Source organism: Ursus maritimus, unplaced genomic scaffold (genome assembly GCF_017311325.1).
Source record: "Ursus maritimus isolate PB19 unplaced genomic scaffold, ASM1731132v1 scaffold_25, whole genome shotgun sequence".
Classification (NCBI taxonomy): domain Eukaryota; kingdom Metazoa; phylum Chordata; class Mammalia; order Carnivora; family Ursidae; genus Ursus; species Ursus maritimus.
This window is the reverse complement of record NW_024425008.1, coordinates 4,590,503-4,610,017: the sequence shown is the minus strand read 5'-3', so window position 1 is coordinate 4,610,017 and position 19,515 is coordinate 4,590,503. Positions and strand designations below refer to the sequence as shown.

At 45.0% G+C, this 19,515-nt stretch overlaps 1 protein-coding gene across 4 annotated transcripts in view; it reads left to right on the top strand.

The window, feature by feature from the left end:
* Positions 1-19,515, top strand: part of EML1 (EMAP like 1) — a 174,155-nt gene that overhangs the window by 102,964 nt on the left and 51,676 nt on the right. For all 4 annotated transcript variants that reach the window (XM_040641441.1, XM_040641442.1, XM_040641440.1 and 1 more), the window contains exon 3: positions 10,895-11,030. In XM_040641441.1, the coding sequence (XP_040497375.1) occupies positions 10,895-11,030 (136 nt within the window). The remainder of the gene's footprint in view (positions 1-10,894; positions 11,031-19,515) is intronic.

The window sequence follows — 19,515 nt, the reverse complement described above, 5'->3', positions numbered from 1 at the left end:
CGCTGTTGAAAGCAGACTACGGCTCACCTTTCAGTAGTCTCTGCTACGTTGACGCTTCCTCCTGATACTCAGAATGAGACTCGTAGCTACATTTATTGATCGGCTGGGTGCTGGACATTGCAATAGATATTTTGGATATGTGAGCCCATTTCCCCTCTCCGTGGTTCTTCGAAGTAGGTGCTGTCATGCCCATTTTACAGATGAGAAAACAGCCTCTAGGAGGTTGGATAATTTACCCCAGGTTACACAAATCTGGCACTGGCCCCAGGGGCTGGCTGGACTGCCTTCTTTCCACCATCTATGTTGCTTTGCTTCGTATTTTTATTTAAATTCACATTATTCAAATCAAACCAAATATTTAGGGAATGAATAACCGAAGGACTTGAAATGCAGGCTCTCTTCTCAAGGTTTAACTTGATTTGCAAAGTGTCCCAAATAGCATAGATCATATCTGGCACATGATTGTGTGAAATATGTATGATCCCTTCACAAATTTTATTAGAGAGGGACAACGAACAAATTAAAATTTGAAGCTCTCCGCAATGAATGAAATTAACAAGTAATTAGTTCTTGATGCTGGTTACCTGCAGTTAGCAGTTTGTGTCCCCCTCTCCTACACCGTGCTTTCTCCTCGTCTTTTGCCTTACAGGGGGCTCTATTACAGAAAATAACTTTTGGGTTTTCTTTAAGACAGAACACACTGTCATCTCTCTCATTTTTCCCATTAATTGTCCTCCCCGGTTTAGACAGTCATTGTTTAATGAATTATGGAGAAGGTTTAGTAGATATATTCCATTTCCCAGAGACTAAGAAGGATTGTACTCAAAATTGATATTATGGTGGGCCTCCTGGGTGGCTCATTTGGTTAAGCATTCGACTCTTGATTGGCTCAGGTCATGATCTCGGGGTCATGAGATCGAGCCCCATATCAGGCTCTGCTTGGAATCTGCTTGAGATTTTCTCTCCCTTTCCCTCTGCCCCTCCCCCCTGTTCTCTCTCTCTCTCTCTAAAATAAATAAATAAAATCTTAAAAAAATAAAAAGCTTCATATTATGAAATGTTCAAATGTATATAAAAGTAGAAAGAAAAATACCTTTTATTTTTTACCTGGCTTCATTATTTATCAACGTGTTGCCAGTTTTATTTATTATCCCCCCGTGACTTACTTCCCTCACCCCATTAGGATTATTTTAAGGCGAATCCAAGACATTGTATAATTTTATCTATAAATATGTCTGTATATATTCTTAAAATATAAGGATTCTCTTTTTTAAAAATCCATAATACCCTTATCACAAATTTATTATTACAAAATAATTCCTTAATATCAAGTAGCATTCAGATTTTTCCAGTTTTCTAATGAACGACTATTTTATAGCAGCCTAGTGAGATGCAATCCACAGAACATGAAAGTCACCCTTTTAAACTGAACAATTCATTGGTTTTTGTACGTTCACAGAGTTGTACAGCCATCCCCACTCTCTAATTTCAAAACATTGTCATCGCCCCAAAAGATACCCCTTTTCACCCCCCCGCCCCTGCTCCCTAGCAACCATCAGTCCACGGTCTCCACAGATGTGGCCGTTGTGGACATTTCGTGTAAAAGGAATCATGCGGTATGTGGTCTTTGGCCGCTGTCTTCTCTCACTTAGCAAGTCTTCAGGGTGCATCCGTGTCCCGCAAGTGTCAGTAGTTTATTCCCTCTGATCCAGTCCCTCACTCCGTCTGATGGCTGGATCAACTCTGGTGCTTGGAGACGCAACATACTGCTTATCCGTTCACCAGCTGATGCTAATACATGACTCTTCGTAATCGGTTCATTAATGTCTTTTTTGTCCATACATATTTCCATTATATTGACTATTCAGCCTTACAGGATTCTTACATTACCAGACCTGGGCCCGGGAATTCAAATAACCCATGATACCGGGGAGAGCCCCATCTACCCACCAACACTATATTAAAACTTGATTCATTTGTAGACTGATCATTTTAAAACCTTTTTAAAATCATATAAGAAAAGGAGCGCCTGGGTGGCTCAGTCAGTTAAGCATCTGCCTTCGACCCAGGTCATGATCTCAGGGTCCTGGGATCGAGCCCATATCGGGCTCCCTGCTCAGTGGGGAGCCTGCTTTTCCCTCGGCCCCTCACCCCCCACTTGTGCTCTCTCTCTCTCAAATAAATAAATAAAATCTTTAAAAAAAATCACATGAAAAGAGTTAAGATTTTAAATCTGCTGAAAGTCCTCAGGCTTCTGGCACAGCAGGTAAAACTGTTCTGTGCTCGCTCTTTTCTCCCCGGTGTGGAGAGATCTTCCTTCCTCCTCTTGCAGCGCCCCCTGCGGTGAGGCTGCCCCACAGGCTACTCCACCAGTCCCTGTGGTGGTCTTTTATCTTACAGGTAATGCTGCGGTGGTTGACCTTGTGCGTGTGGCATTTTGCATTGTTGCCAGTAAGTCCTTAGGACAGATCGCTAGAAGCGGGATTGCCTGTCAGAGGATGAGAGCGCGAGTGACTGTGCCGGGTGTCAGGATCTTCCACAGGACTTAAGTAAGACTTTGTCTCACAGCGTAGCACACACGGTTTGCCTCCTCCAGTTCCAAATGTGGACATTTTGTAAATTCTGAAATGGATCATTAGGGGGTCTCGAGCTCAGGGTCATAAGTTCAAACTCCATGTTGGGGTCCACACTGAGGGTGAAGCCTACTTAAAAATAAATAAATAAAAATAAATGAAGCCTATACATAGATTCCTTCCAGTTTGGGGAGCCTGGGTGGCTCAGTGGGTTAAGCATCCAACTCTTGATCTCGGCTCAGGTCATGATCTCATGGGTCGTGAGATGGAGCCCCATGGTGGGCTCTGCGCTGGGCATGGAGTCTGCTTGGGATTCTCTCTCTCTGTCTGTCTCCCTCTCTCTAAAAAAATAGATAAATAAAATAAATGGATAATTAGGAATTCTAGATTCATAATGGCCAGATATGCTAAAATTAAACTTTGAATTTCTACACATAACCACGTACATAGTCACACTTTGCATAATTAAATTTATTTTTAAACCTAATGGGGTATTTTCCTTATCAAATATTGCACATTGAGTTATTACTACAATGAGACTGAAAGGGTTTCTTGGTCCTTAGGTTGTAACATCTCATAATAATAAGCGTTGATAGGTTCGACTAGCTATACTCGAATTTCTGTATTTATATCAGCTACGGTTTTGAAAATATGTCATCACAGGTAGTAGTTCTTGAAGTCTGGATATTCCAATCCGACCACCTAGAAAGATTGGAGAAAAATTATTTCAGGTTTCATCGTGAATGTTTTAGACCTGAGATTGCAAACACCTTTTCAGAGCCAGAGGTTTTCAGTTACCATGCTGTGGAGTCATTTTGCAGGAAATTTAACTCCTGGCAGTTTATCGAGGACCTTCTGTGAAAGAGTATGCCAAGTAACTGCTGGCCATCAGTGCTGCACGTGTGGCTGGCCCAAGGGCCTGGCCTCTTCAGCCTTGTGGCTCAGTCCCTGGTGGACTGTCGGGTCTGTCTACTAACTGACTCAGTGTGGCGAAGTCATAGAAACTCAGAACACTCTTCCCACATGAATTAGGATCAGATTTCAGGGTGGGAAGAGACATCCTTAGAACGCATTTGGATTCGAAATGGGGCCTAAGGTCACGCTGCCAGCTGGGGACACACTGGGCCTAGTGCTCTGCCCTCACGGCCAGACCTGAGGTCCTGCCCCTGCCTACACCCCCCTGCCTCCCTCACTTTGCCAGGCATCTTCCTCTGCCCATCCCTGGGTGTGCTGGGTGCGGCCGAGGGCACTCGTGGGTCTGATTCCGCCGTAGGTGCCTCTGACCATAAGTGACACACTATGCTAACTCTTCTCACATCGCGTTCCGGGGGCTCGATTGCACCCAGATGTCCAAAAGCGTTTCATCATCTGGATGTAGCCATAGGATAAGAGCCCCCACTTCTCGTGGGCCTGCTGCGTCCCGGACACGCTGCTGACAGCTCGTGTTCCTCATTCCCGATCTTCGTGGCAGCCCTGCAGGCTGGGCGCTGTTCCCCGTATTTCACAAAGAATCTGGGGCTTGGAAAGGTAGTGACTTCTCCGAGGCCCTGTAAGTAAGCCGAACTGAGAGTGAGCCAGTCCCGTCTGACCCCCTCAATCCTCTCTGCTTCTCAGTTTCCCTTGAGATTTGAGATTCCAGCCATCCTGATACCGCTCCAATGAACGCGTTCTAAATACACACCATTTATCATTCATTCTCCTTTTATTTGAGAAATTCTTCTTTCGTGCCATGTGTCTATGTTTTGCCCCTAGGAACAATTAAAATGTTATTTTAAAAATCCCTTTTATGAACCAGAAGAATGTCTCATATCTTAGTGTCATGTGGAGGCAAAGGAGTCATTTATCTTCGCACCTGATGAGCGGGAAATTGTGTTTGAACCTTTCCCTGTGCTATTTCTCTTCCACGGTTTTAAAGATCGCTTGTCTGAAAATGACTCATTGTAGCCGCCCGCTCCCGTGTCCTCCCGTCTCCCGTCCTCCGATCCAGGCTGCTGCTTGTTCACACCGGACATCAGGAGGCATTCTTTTCTTCCAGAACTTTCCCTTTATAGCGGCCGCCTTTCGCCCTTGAGTGGCTGATCCCATCTAGATGTGGAAACACGGAAGGAACCTGCCGGGGGGTCGTGTGCACGATGGGCGCTTAGTTAAAGGCGTGTTGGTGGCAGCGGTGTGCTGTTGGCGGAGTCAATGGTGACAAAAACCAGGGGATGTTACCCAGACAGGTGTAGCACTAACAAGATCTCTCCACCTTCCCCGTCCCTCCGAGGGCGCTCACCGTGCCCCCGCCGCATCCTCTGTTTTTCTTTCATGATTTCTCGTCAGAACTTTGAGGATTCTGTTTGCTTCCGACGATGCTGTGTCACAGCTTGACGTACAGATCTGTCAGCCTGGGAGAGCCCGCCGCACGCCGCTGAGCTTTTCACGGGCTCGGCCACCCTCGTTCCCCTTTTGGGAGAAGGACAGAACTAGGTTATTACGAGACTGAACTTTGACATTATGAGTCAAGAAAAAAATAAAAATTTCATAATGACTCAGAAATGGGGACATGACGCCTTCTCTGGGAAGCAGGGCTTTTGTTCTTGAAATTCAGTGCAGTGTGACCCACAAACCCGTGTGGAACACCTTCTGTGGAGGGATGCCACCTTCAAGGAGCCCTCCGTCGATGCAGTGGGCAGGCGAATAAACAGACGCTTGCCATGCTGTGTTCTGGGGACGGCAGCACAGGCCTGGGCTGCGGGAGCAGGGAGGAGGCTCACCCAGCCTGGTTTGGTGGCAAGCGTGGGGGGAGGGGTGGGGCGGTCCTGGGCCAGGGGCCCCAGAGGAGCAGAGCGCCAGACATCCTCCTTGAGCCCCTCTGGGTCCCCTCGTCCAGCCAGCTCTCCCTGCAGGCTGACCTGTGGGGGCCGCACCAGCAGGCCCTTGCCCTCCACCTCCCAATCAGGGTTTGGGCATTGGGAACCCTAGCTGGGGATTGGAATGGGGGCAGAGGAGGAGGCCAGAGTATTTACTTCCTTGGCTCTTTTCTCATGGGGTCCTTCGGGTTGGCTCTGTCCCTCCCCTGCGTGTTGCTGCTGCTCCCAGAGCAGTTTCTCTCCCTCTGGGTTCAGGTAGCTGCTCCTTCCCTCGGTCCGTGGGACCTGGGAGGGATGATGGCTTCTCTGCTGTCAGCTCGAGGGATAGGGCAGTCCTCCCGGGCTGATGGACAGGATGGAGAGAGCTAGGTGACACCCCTCCCGGCACAGGTGTCTGCCGCCCACTGTTACTCTGGAAAGTGAGATTAGCCCAGCTGGGACAGCAATATATAAGCAAGGGCTAAATTGTAAGGTACAAACTGGCATGGGGTAGGAGCTCAGAGAGGGCAGGAATGCCAAGGAGGGGACAGTGGCATAGCCTGTGGGTCTTAAACTGTGGTCCCCAGAGCAATGGCAGCATGACCTGAGAGCTTGTTAGAAAAGCAAATTCTTGGGCTGCCCCCCAGACCCAGCATTGGAAATGGGCTGGAGCCCGGCGGTCCGTCTTGTAACACGCACTCCGGGTGAGTCTTACACACTCAGGTTTGCGAGCGCGACAGAAGCAAAGCTAAGGAGTGGCATCGTTTCTCTTGTTGGTTTGTTGGGGGGGCGCACTGAAGAGTCTGGATGCATAGTGGGAGAAATAAAGTCATACAGACAGAATGAGAGCAGCTTGTAGCGGTTATGAAAGACCAGATCCTGACAGGCCAGGTGGCAGGGAGGTGTGCTAACCCAGGGGTCGGGACCGGGTCCTCTCTCCTTTCTGGGCTGGTCGTGAAGTAGGAGCCCCCCCCCCCATGTGCAGGTCCCAGTAGGACGAGACAGCACCCTTCCAGTTGTCCCATTCTGCTCGACAGTGAGCGTGTGTGGCTGCCCTTCCATTTTGTGTCGGTCCTGGCGACCGTAACACAGTGTGGTGGCTCCTGGGTGCTGTCGGAGATGGTGGCGAGGGACGTCAAGGTGAGGGTCACGGGGAGATGAGCCTGGAGAGGGCTGACCAGACGTGCAGGAGACGCACCATCAGGGCTAGGAGTCATGCTTCAGGGACAGGCTGGACAGGCAGGAGCGGCAGGAATGGAAGGGACAGCCAGGTGGACATATGCGTCATTCTCACCTCCAGGCCGCTGTGACCAACGACCTCAAACTGGGGGGGCCTGGAAACAATAGACTTAGACTCACACCACTGGAGGCTGGCAGTCCGAGACCAGTATCACCGGACTGAAGTGAAGGTATGGGCAGGGTCGGTTCCTGCCGGAGGCTCTAAGAGAGACTGTTCCAGGCCTCTCTCCCAGCTTCCGTGGCGGCCGGCCATCCTTGGCATTCCCTGGCTTCTAGATGCTTCAGTCCCAGCTCTGCACCTGGCGTCACCTGGCCTCCTCTTCCGGGGCCTCTGTGTCTCTTCTCTGCTCCTCACAAGGACACCATCACTGGGTTCAGGGCCCACCCCAATACTGTATGACCTCATCTTAACTAATTACATCGACAAAGACCTTATTTCCAAATAAGGTCACATCCGAGGTTCTGGGTGGATGGGAACGTTGAGGGTCCATGTATTTAAAAAAAAAAAAAACCAGAATGGGAACAGAAATGGTGGATGAAGCCGAGAGAGAAGGTAGAGCAGTGACAGTGACGGGGACGATGCCTGTCCTCCTGTGGGGAGAAGGGTCCCGTCCTGTGGGCGTGGCATGGCAGACTTGCGCAAGAGAAGATGTGGAGTCCCGGTTCCGGAACCGCGGTGCCTCGCTGAGCAATGCTGGCTCCCGCCACGCTGGGCCCTGGGGCGGGCAGGTGCTGAGGAGGCGAGGAGAGAGCATGGAGGGTGGCGGAGGGTGTGGTGCTCTGGCCGGGGCGCTACCTGTGCCCTCTGCCGTTTACTGTCATGTTTGAAGAAAGAAGGAAGCCTGACCCCCTGCCTTAGGGACCGAAAAGTTTTGGTGTGTTAAAAACTTGGCTTTCTATGCAGTCCCGTCATTGTTTTTAAGAACCTCAGTCAAGGCAGGTTTAATTCTTGATGCACAAAATACATTCCACTAGCATTTCAAATTTGACTTCAGAATAGTGTTAGATTTACAGAAAAGTTGCAAGGATGGTACAGACAGTTGCCATCTACCCGGCACCCGGTTTCACCTCCATTAGCATTTTACATCAGTACCCCACAGTGATGATACTTTATTTTTTATCCTATCCTTAAAAAAAAAAAGATTTATTTATTTGAGAGACAGCTCATGGCGGGGAGGGGCAGAGGGAGAGGGAGAGAGAGTCCCAAGCAGACTCCACGCTGAGCGCAGAGCCTGATGCAGGGCTTGGTCTCAGGACCCTGAGATCATGACCTGAGCCAAAACCAAGAGTCACACGCTTAACCTACTGCACCACCCAGGTGCCCCAGTGATACAGTTTTTTATTACTTAGAAGCACACTGTACTTGGATTTCCTTAGTTGATCCCTAACATCCTTTATTTGTTGCTCCAGGACCCCCCCCCCCCGATTACGTTTGGTCATCATGTCTCCTGGGGCTTCTCTAGACTGATGGTTTCTCAGATTTTCCTTCTTTCTGATGATCTGGACGGTTTTGAGGGGCCCTGGTCAGATCGTTCATTATCTCTCGACTTGGGTCTGTCCAGTAGGTCCTGGGTTTTAGGGAGGAGCACTGCAGAGGTAACGTGCATCGCCATCACATCCTGTCCAGGGTACGTGCTGTCGACGTGACTCATCCCTGTGACGCTGGCCCGGGTAGAGTTCACCAGGTCTGTCCGCAGTGAAGTGACTCCCCGCCCCCGGCCACAGCGGGTTGTGCGGAAGGCCAACACTGTGCCCCCGCACTTACGGAAGAGAGGACGGTGCTCACCTCCTTGAGGATAAAGCATCTACATACATGATCTGGAATTCTGCGCTGGAGAAATTGTCTTTCCTCGCCCGTTTAATCATTTCCTCAATTATTCCATCAGTATGGGCTCCTGATATTTACTTTATACTTTGGGCTATAACCCAGAGCTACTGTCTATATTTTGTTGCTGAAACTGTGGCAGCTCTGGCTCCTGGGGGAGCTCTTCCAGTTGGCTCCTGGGTCCCTTTGACTTGGCCCCATCTGTACAGGGTTTGGGGTTCTGTTACTGCTTTTGAGCACTTCCTTACTCTCTGGCTCTACAGGATACTCCAGGCTCATGTTGTACGCGCCCTGCCCCAGCCCCAGATTCGCGCATTTCCCCACAGAGCCCTGGTTCTTTGTTGCTGAGGAATCGTGTTAGAAACCAGGGTTTGGGTGCCCGGTGTCCTTGCTTTCAGTACTCTCAGCACGCCGAGCTAAGGAATGTGTTTATACTGGGGCGCCTGGCTGACTCAGTCAGTTAAGCGTCCGACTCTTGGTTTCAGCTAAGGTCACGATCTTGTGGGTTGTGGGATCGAGCCCCATGTCAGGCTCCATGCTCAGTGGGGAATCTGCTTGAAGATTCTCTCCTTCTGTCCTTCCCCCCACTCGTATGTTCACTCTCTCTCTCTCTCAAATAAGTAAATCTTAAAAAAAAAAAAAAGTGTGTTTATAACTAACCCATGTTTACGTACATAGGTATAATTTTCTCTGTAGCTGTATCAGGCTAAACATGGCTTCATACTGAGGTCTCCTACCCCCTGGCTCATTCAGCACCATCCCTCTTGCTTGTCTGTAGCCTCCCTCTGCAACAATGAGAAGCCTAGTTCCCACCATCCTCCTTGCCATTCCTTAATTGTTCACTGCTAGGGCTCATGACGGTGGTTTCAGAGGTGTTGACCATGCCCTGTGGGAAACAACGTGCTTAGATGGGCTCCTCTGTAGGCTTAGTCTCTCCCCGTTTCCACGACACCTTCCTGTCCGCCCCCTTGCATGAGGTTATAGCACATACTTGTAGTATGGTTTGATTCTTTTATCTGTCATGGGTTTCCCCATCCCCTAACTGATCTTTATCTGCATACATTAAAGTTCGCTCTTTGTGCTGTAAGAGTCTGGAGGTTTTGACGCATGCATGGTGTCACATAGCCACCATACAACATCATACAGCGTCATACAGCATCATTTTACCACCCAGAAATGCTCTTGCGCCTTACCTGGTCAGCCCCCCACCTCCACCTGGCCGGCCTCTGACAACCACTGGTCTGTTTTTTGTCTCTGAGTTTTGCCTTTTATGGAATATCATATAAACGGAATCATACAGAAAGTAGCCTTTCAGCCTGGCTGCTTTCACTGAGCAGCGTGGATCTAAGACTCGTCCCTGTCCTTGGACTGCTTCGTTGATTTTTTTTTCTTTTTTTTTGCTGAGTCATATTCCATTGTCTGCATGGACCACACTTGGTTTAGCCACTCACCAATTGAAGGACATCGTGGTTGCTTCCAGTTTTTGACAATTATGGATAAAACTGCTATAAATATTAAATGCAGGTTTTATATAGACAGAAGTGTTCCAATCAGCTGAGTAAATACCTAACGTCCCGCGATGACTGGATCCTACCGTGAGACTGTATCGAGCAACCGCTGAACTGCCTTCCAAAGCGGCCGCACCACTTGCATTCCCACCAGCGATGAATGAGAGCCCCTGTTGCGCTGGTCCTGGCCAGCAGTTGCTATTTGTGTTTGTTTTTTGGATTTTAGCCACCCTAATAGGTGTATAGAGATATCTCATTATTGTTTTAATTTGCATTTCCCTAATGACAAAAGATGTTGAGCATCTTTTCATATGCTTATTTGCCATCTGTAGATCTTCTTTGGTGAAGTGTCTGTTCAGATCTTTTGCCCATTTTTTTTAATTGGGCTGCTTGTGTTCTGACTGAGGAGTTTTAAGCATTCTTTTTTATATTCTGTATACAAGTCCTTTATCAGATACGTGAGTTGCAAATATCTTCTCCCCGTTCGTGGCTGGTCTTTTCATCCTTGTAACAATGTCTTTCACGGAGCAAACATTTTTATAATTCTGATGAAGTCCAAGCACTCATTTTTTTCTTTCATGGATTGTGCTTTTGGTGTTGTATACAAAACGTCACCAAAACCAAGGTCACACGGGGTTTTCTCCTGTGTTTTCACCTAGAAGTTTGATAGTTTTGCATTTTACGCTCGGGTCTTTGGTCCATTTCGAGTTCGTGTCTGCGGAAGGGGGTAGATTTTGTCTAGGTTCATTGTTCCAGCGCCCTTTGTTGAAAATCTCCGCTGAATTCTCTTGGCACCTTTGTCAGTCCTGCCAGCATTTTGAAATTGATGTCCTTTGCCATCCTACCAGTCGTAAGTTCTGTAAAAAGTTACCTTGACAGAGGGGAAAGCTCTGATTGCGTTTTCTATTTGTCTCACAGCAAGACCACTGGTGCAGACCTTGCCTTTAAGGACCACTGTCAACAACGGCACTGTTTTACCAAAGAAACCTAGTGGCTCTCTACCGTCCCCCTCGGGGGCCAGGAAAGAAACTGCTGTGCCCGCCGCAACCAAAAGGTAGGTACAGAGTGTCTTCATCCAACTCGAAAAGGAGTTCCATCTCAGATTTAAAATAAATATTGCCTTTTTATGTGACATCTCTTAATTTCTTGTCTGAATTAAAACTCATAAAAGTACAATATTTGGTGTGTTGCCGTATCGGGACCCATATAAATTTATTGTTCTGCTTTTTTTAGACTTAATCTTACTGTCTTTGAAGTCTCATTGACTAACACCACGATGTGCCATTTCGTATTTTCGCCTGAGGTTCTCTTAAAAACACAAATGGGAGTGTAAACTGTGTAAAGATGAATATGCTCAAAAAAAAAAGAAAGAATGAAGGGGCACCTGGGTGGCTCAGTCTCTGAAGCATCTGCCTTTGGCTCAGGTCATTATCCCAGGGTCCTGGGATCGAGCCCTGCGTTGGGCTCCCTGGCGAGCCTGCTTCTGCCTGCTGCTCCTGTTCTCTCTTTCTCTCTCACACACACACATTCTCTCTCAAATAAATTTTTAAAATCTTCAAAAAAAAAAAAAAGATAAAAAAAAGAATATGCTCTTCCCAACTTTATACGTGGCATAGAGCAAAATTCAGATTATCATACCAACCTTAACTTTTTATCTATAAAATTTGGATAAGCTCATACGTTTAAGTAGTGCCTAACGGGGAGGTTCTGGATATTGATATTGTCTGTCCGAGCATAGTTTGCTCTTAACATTTCTATAATTTTGTGATTATCATATTAAAATTTCATATCTTATATGCCAGGCCACTTGTCTATGTTTTCAGGCACTAGAAAATTAAATACCTGATGATAATAGAGTCTAGAAAACCTTAAAGAAATTCTTGTGCAGTGCTAGCCCCCCGACTTGTTACGAGCCCACCGTAGAAGCTTTTAGAGCTCATTACGATGCTAGCTGCCTACCAGGTGCCGGGTCAGGGACCGTGAGCGTGCTCTAGGGCATGCTGGGGCCGCCCGTGGGTCCTCAGGTGTAGATCAGAAGCTGGGCTGTGACTTGGAGGAAAACGTAGCGACCCCATCTTCGCCTCCAAATGTATAGTGTTTGTCCTCTCCCGCAACAAGCGAATTTTCATTGTGTTTTTATCGGAGTTTCATGGACTTATTGTTTGTGAATTTTAAGAAAATTGATTTTGCAGGGCTTTTTAAAACAAAAAATAACATTCTTAGCTTCATGTCGTATCTGTTTAATACTTGCTTGAATCCTTTATTTCTAATCGACATGAAGTGACCTGCCTTCTAAATGACGGCAGTAGATATGGACTTTTTTTTTCGTCCAGGTGTCGAAGATTGCCAAGGTTGACTTCACTTTAGGATTCGGGTTGCCATCTGTTATAAAACACATGACATTATATCATCTCAACCATTTCTAAGCGTACAATTCAGTAGTGTTAAGTACCGTTGCACATCGTACCACAGCAGATCTCAAGAACTTTTTCATCCTTTTTTTTCTGTTTCTTTTTAAAATTATTTACTTACTTACTTAAATTTTGATTCCGACACAGTTAACATACAGCGTTGTATTAGTTTCGGGTGTACAATGTAGCGATTCAACACTTGCATACACCCCCCGGTGCTCATCAGGACGAGTGCCCTCCTTCATCCCCAGCCCCCACTTCCCCCGTCCCCCACCCACCTCCCCTCTGCTGACCATCAGTTCGAAGAACTTTATCATCTTGCAAAACTGAATCTCTATACCCATTAAACAGTAATTCCCACGCCCAGCCCTTGGCAGTCACCTTTCTACATTCTGTTTCTGTGATTTTGACTACTTTGGATACTACATATGCATGGAATCAGACAGTATTTGTTTGTCCCTTTGTGACGGAGTCATTTCACTTAGCAACATACCCTTCAGATTCATCCATATTGTAGCATATCACAGGATTTCCTTCTTTATTAAGGCTGCGTAACACACACACACACACACACCCCACCTCTTCTTTATCCAGTCAACCGTTGATGAACACTTGACTTCTTTCCACCTCTTGGCTAATATAAATGATGCTACGATGGACGTGGATTTGCAAATAGCTCTTCAAAATCATGCTTTTAATTCTTTTGGATATGTACCCAGAAGTGGGATTGCTGAGTCATAAGGTAATCCTATTTTTAATGTTTTGAGGAGCCACCATACTGTTTTCCCGAATGGCTACACCATTTTACATACCCACCAATGATGCACAAAGGTTCTAATTTCTTCTCATCCTTGCCAAAAACTTGTTATTTTCTGTTCTTTTGCTAGTGACCATCCTAATGGATATGAGGTGTTATCTCATTGTGGTTTTGATCGGCATTTCTCATAAGTGATAATGAGCATCTTTTTTTTTTTTTGAAGTAATCTCTACGTCCAATATGGGGCTTGAACTCATGACCCATGAGATCAAGAGTCACGTACTCTACTGACTGAAGCAGCCAGGTACCCAGATATTGAGCATTTTGTTATATGCTTTTGGGCCATTTGTGTATCTTCTTTGGAGAAATGTCTGTTTAAGCCCTTGGCCCATTTTTAAATCAAATTATTCATTTTTCTGTTATTGTTCCTGAACTGTAGAATTTCCTTACATATTCTGGCTATGGACCCCTTATTAGATATATGATTCGCAAGTATTTCCTCCCATTACATAGGTTGTCTTTTTACTGTATTGATTGTTTCCTTGATGCACAGAAGTTTTTAAGTGTGATGCAGTCCCAAGTGTCTATTTTTGCTTCTGCTGTCACATCCAAGAAATCATTGACAAATACAATGTCCCAAAGCTTTCCCCCTCCATTTTCTTCTGGGAGTTTTATGGTTTTAGGTCGTACATTTAGGTCTTCAATCCCTTTTGAGTTAATTTTTGTGTATTGTCTAAGGTAAGGGTCCAACTTCATTCTATTGCATGTGGATATGCAGTTTTCCCTCTGCCATTTGTTGAAAAGGACTGTCCTTTTCCCGCCATGTGCTCTTGGTTCCCTTGTTGAAAATCATTTGGCCACATACTCAAGGCTTTATTTCTGGGCTCTCTATTCTGTTCCATTGATCTGTATTTCTCTCTTTGTGCTAATAAAGATACCTTACCAACTTGATTACTGTTAACTTGTAGCATATTTTGAAGTCAGGAAGTTTGAGGCCTCCAACTTTGCTCTTCTTTTTCAAGGTTGTTTTGGCTATTTGGGGTCCCTCGAGATTCCTTTTAAATTTTAGGATATTTTTTTCCATTTCTGCAAAAAATACCATGTTGATAGGGGATGCACTGAATCTATAGATCATTTTGGGTAGTATAGACATCTTAACAATATTAGGTCTTCCAATCCATGAAAATGGGATGGGTTTCCACTTATTTATGTCTTCTTTGATTTCTTTTAGCAGTGTTTTATAGTTTTTTGTGTACAGGTCTTTCACTTCTTCAGTTAAATTTATTCCTGAGTATTTTATCCTTTTTGATTCTGCAGCAAATGGGATTTTTCCTTAATTTCCTTTTTTGTGTTAGTTGTTGTTAATGTATAGAATGCAACTGCTTTTTTGTATCCCATAACTTTGCTGAAATTATTTATTAGTTTTAAAGTGTGTGTGTGTGTGTGTGTGTGTGTGTAATCTTTAGGGCTTTCTACATGTAATAGCATGTCTTCGGCAAATAGAGATAACTTCACTTCTCTCTTTCTAATGGCAATACCTTTCATTTCGTTTTCTTATCTAATTGTGCTGGCTAGGATTTCTAGTACTGTATTGAACAGGAGTGGTGCAAGCGGATCTCCTTGCCTTGTTCCCGATCTTAGAGGAAAAGCTTTTAGTCTTTCACTGTGGCCTATGAGGTTAGCTGTGAGCTTTTCATATATGGCCTTTATTATGTTAAGGTAATTTCCTTCTATTTCTAATTTGTTGAGAGTTTTTAACATGAAAGAACGTTGAGTTTTGTCAAGTGCCTTGTCTGCATCTGTTAAGATAGTGACGTGCTGTTTGTCCTTCATCACGTTGATGTGGTGTCTTACGTGGATTTTCATATGTTGACCCATCCTTGCATTGCAGGTTAGGTCCCACCGGGCTATGGTGTAATGGTCCCCTCTTATGCATGGTCTCACTTTCTGCAGTTTCAGTTGCCCATGGTCAACCTCAGTCCCGAAGCACATGACCCTCCTGACATACCACCAGAAAGTCAACAGTAGCCTCACACTATGTCACAGTGCCTACCGCACTCATCTCACTTCATCCCAACACGTAGGCATTTTATCATGTCACATCATCACAAAAAGAAGAGTGAGTAGAGTATAATGAGATATTTTGAGAGAGACTACAGTCACATAACTTTTATTACAGTATATTGTTATAATTGTTCTATTTTATTATTATTGTTGTAGATCTCTTACTATGCCTACTTTATAAATTAAACTTTATCATAGGTACGTGCTTATAGGAAAAAGCTGTGTAAATAGGGTACTATCCACAGTTTCGGGCATCCACTGGGGGTCTTAGAACATGTCCCCCGTGGATAAGGGGGGCTCCTGTTATCCTTTTAAGATGCTGTTGAATTCAGTTTGATAGTATTTTGTTGAGGATTTTTGCTTCAAGCGTCATCAGGGATATTGGTCTATAGTTTTTCTTGCTGTGTCTTTGTCTGGTTTTGGTATCAGAGTAACGCTGGCCTCATAGAATGAGATCGGGAGAATTCCCATCCACCCCTGACCCCCTTCAACTCTTTGAATGACTTTGAGGAGAATTGGTATTAATTCATCTTTCAATGTTTGGTAGGGTACTCCAGTGATGCCATCTGGCCCTGGGCTTCTCTTTGTTGGAAGAATTTTTTTATTACTGTTTCAATTTCCTTCTAGTTATCGGTCTGTTAGAGTTTTTATTTCTTCCTGATTCAGTCTTGGTAGGTTGTATGATTCGGGGAATTGATCCATTTCTTCTAGGTTATCCAGTTAGTTAGCATGTAAGTGCTCATACTGGTCTCATACAATTCTTTTTCCTTCTGGGACATCAGTTGTAATATCCCCTCTTTCGTTTCTAATTTTGGGTATTTGCATCTCTTTCTTTTTTCCTTAGTCTAGCTGAGGATTTGTCCATTTTGTTGATCTTTTTAAAAGAGATTTATAGTTTCACCGATTTTTTTCTTTTTTCTATTCTGTTTTGTTTATCTTTGCTCTGATCTTTATTAAGTCCTTACTTTTACTAACTTATGTTCCAGTTCTTCTTTTTTCTAGTTCCTTGGGGTAGAAGTTAGGTGCTTGTTTTGAGATCTTTCTTCTTCTCAATGCACATCTTTACTGCTGTAAACTGCCCTCCTAGGATTGTGTTCTCTGCATCCCACAAGTTTTAGTGTGTTTTGTTTTTATTTTCATTTGCTTCTAGATATTTTCTAAATTCCCTTGTGATTTCTTCTTTGACCCATTGATTGTTCAAGAGTGAGTCCTTCCATTTCAAGAGTAACTTTTTATTTTATTTATTTATTTTTTTGAGAGGGAATGCGCATGCACACACAAGTGCACGTGGAGGGGGAGGGAGAGAATCTTCAGCAGGCTCCACGCCCAGTGTGGAGCCCAACGTGGGGCTCTCACAACCCCAAGATCATGACCTGAGCCGAAATCAAAAGTTGGATGCTTAACCAACTGAGCCACCCAGGCATCCCACAAGAGCAACTTTTTTTTTTTTTAAGATTTTTTTATTTATTTGACAGAGATAGAGACAGCCAGCGAGAGAGGGAACACAAGCAGGGGGAGTGGGAAAGGAAGAAGCAGGCTCATAGCAGAGGAGCCTGATGTGGGGCTCGATCCCATAACGCCGGGATCACGCCCTGAGCCGAAGGCAGATGCTTAACCGCTGTGCCACCCAGGCGCCCCACAAGAGCAACTTTTTAAAGTAGCAAATTATTGTGGTGCTTGGCTGGCTCGGTCGGTAGAGCGTTTGACCCTTGATCTTGAGGTCGTAAGCTTGAGCCCTACGTTGGCTCTGGAGACTACTCAAATGAATAAATCTTTTTAAAAAAATAAATAAAGTAGCAAATTATTAATGGAAAAATGAGATTCTTTCCCTTTATTCTTAGATAAAACAGAATGTTATCATTTATACCTCATATATTTGGAATTTATATAAAATAAAAAAATTTTCAAGGCAAAAAATAAAAGTAAAAATTGAAATGCAAATATAATTCCTAGCTTTCAGTTCATTTCACAAAAGCTTACGTCCAGCATTCGCGCTCTTTGATTTTGTAGAATTCTCTATGTTTGGTCCAAAGTAACTTTGATGTAGTGCGATAATGCCTTCTCTTTATAGACTATTTACAGTTTTCTTAGACCTTGTAGGATTAATTGGCATGATTGCTAGAATTCCTGGCAAATTGTATTTTCAGTTCTAGTGTTCGACACATGTATTCAGGGCAGGGTAAGGCTGGGGAATGAGGTTTCTGAAACTGACCACAGAAGTGAGGCTGGGCTATGGAATTGGATGGACACTTTCCCCAGGGTGTGAAAAAGCAAGGACATCAGTGGGTACTTTGGGTCCCCTCTAAGTCAGTGATGAGGGCAGAAACCATTCTTCGATGATAATAAAAGCCTTCAAAGTACCAGGTTTTTAACATTGGTATCACTAATCCTCAAAATGACTTGCAAGGTAGATATTATTATTTCTGTTACAAGAAGACCGAAGCTCAGAGAAGTGAGGTAACGCCCCCAGGTCCCACGGGCACAGAGCTGGGAAGGGGCTCGGACCCAGATTCACGTGCACCCAGAGTTCACGCTCCTACCGCTACGCTAGGCTGCTTCCCGCAAGATGTCCAGGTCAGCACTTACATAGACTCCTAAAAAGTGCTCGATACAGTTACTGTTTGGAAGTGATCCCTTGTGTATGCCCCACGCTGTCTGCGTGCTGCTGTCAGGAGCAGCGATGTTCCGAGATGCCCCCGTGGGTGCCGACGGGAGCAGCTGCAGAGACTTCTGGCAGCAAGTCTGAGAGATAGGACTGCCGGGTACTCAGGGGCTCAGGGGCTGGACTCCAAGGACAGAACTGGCCATCTGCCGTGAGCAGAGACCTGGGTCCTCTGCCCGCCGTGTCAGCCTTACATGCAAGAGCTCGTGACTGGTGATTGCTCTCAGCAAGATTATCTTGGGAGGAAAGGAAGGAAAGGCGGGAGGGAGGGAGGAGAGTTAGTGGTAGCCATCATATTGTGTGCATGTATACGTGTTCACACTTAAACAATAACCTTCCTTCCAGAAATATTCTAAAGCCTCTGTAGATACTTCTTTTTAACTTACAGAATAATCAGTTTGGTTCATCTGATAAACTGTTGTCCAGCAGCCAACCAGAAATCCATGGTTTTCTAGAGTGAGTGTCCAAGGCTACTGGCTTTCAGGGTAGAACATAGTGGATCATTAATTTTGTTTCTCTGGCTTTTATGGGCGTCCATGGATGTGAGTTCCCATCCACTCGGATGTTGGAAACCCAAACAGTAGCATCCAATTATTCCTCTGCGGTCAAGTTCCTATAGATCTCTCATTAGGAGAGAATTCTGAAAAGAGCAAGAAGCACGCTGGGCATTCTGAATATTAGGAATAAAATAGCTTCCAGGACGTTTCAAATATGTTTACAATCACGCGGGAATTTTTCTATAATCAGAGTTCCAAATTAACCAAGTCGGGGCATCTGCAGTGGGTGGATGGGTATATGTTTGTTTTCTTTCCTCTGGGGTTTTTTCAGCCTAGTGCTTAAGAACAAAATCTCCTTTGGAAATTGTCCAGCACCCAGCAGTTGTGCTTTGTGTTGCCAATTAAGACTTCGATTGGGGGCTCGATTTGGAATCCTTGGGAAAAGCTTTGTTTCCATTAGTCAAAGGAAAAAAGGCAGAAAATCCGGGGAAGACATTGTAGGTCATACCTTGCTCAGTGGGGGTGCTGACGCTGACAATAGAATAACATTCCCACGGGCTCAAAACAGAGACAATAACTCATTCTTTCAGCTCCTAAGCAGAGTTTTACAATAGGGCAGAGCTGTGAGAAGAGAGATCAAAAGAACAAAACTGGTACAAAACAGAGCATTATTTTAAAAATGCTCTGTTCCAAGTGTAAAATAGGGTGGTAAACATCTCTTGCTTCAAATAAACAGCTGACGGTCCTTTGGAAAAATGATTACACTTGTTAGAAAGACCCATTTGTAAATGCACCAGTCGGTGCTGGACACGCACACAATTTCAAAAGTAGAAAAGTGAAATTTGATTTTCCAGGGTTTTTTAAATTATTACTTCTGATATATTTCCTTATCACTGAGATCCCTTGAAATGTAGGTGTTAAACTCACGTTTTGAGTCTGTTTCTGTAGCAAAATAGAGATAGAGTCATTCTGTCATTGAACGAAGGAAGATGAAGTTGGCACCTGTCCCCTTATCAGAAGTGACGCAGTCACCCCTCTGGGCTCAAGGAGCTGGATTTGCATGGTAGAAGAGAAACTTATTCTGAAGACCCATCAGATTCTCTAACACCACCAGCCTTCCTAGGAAATGACTTGGTTTCTGCCACAAA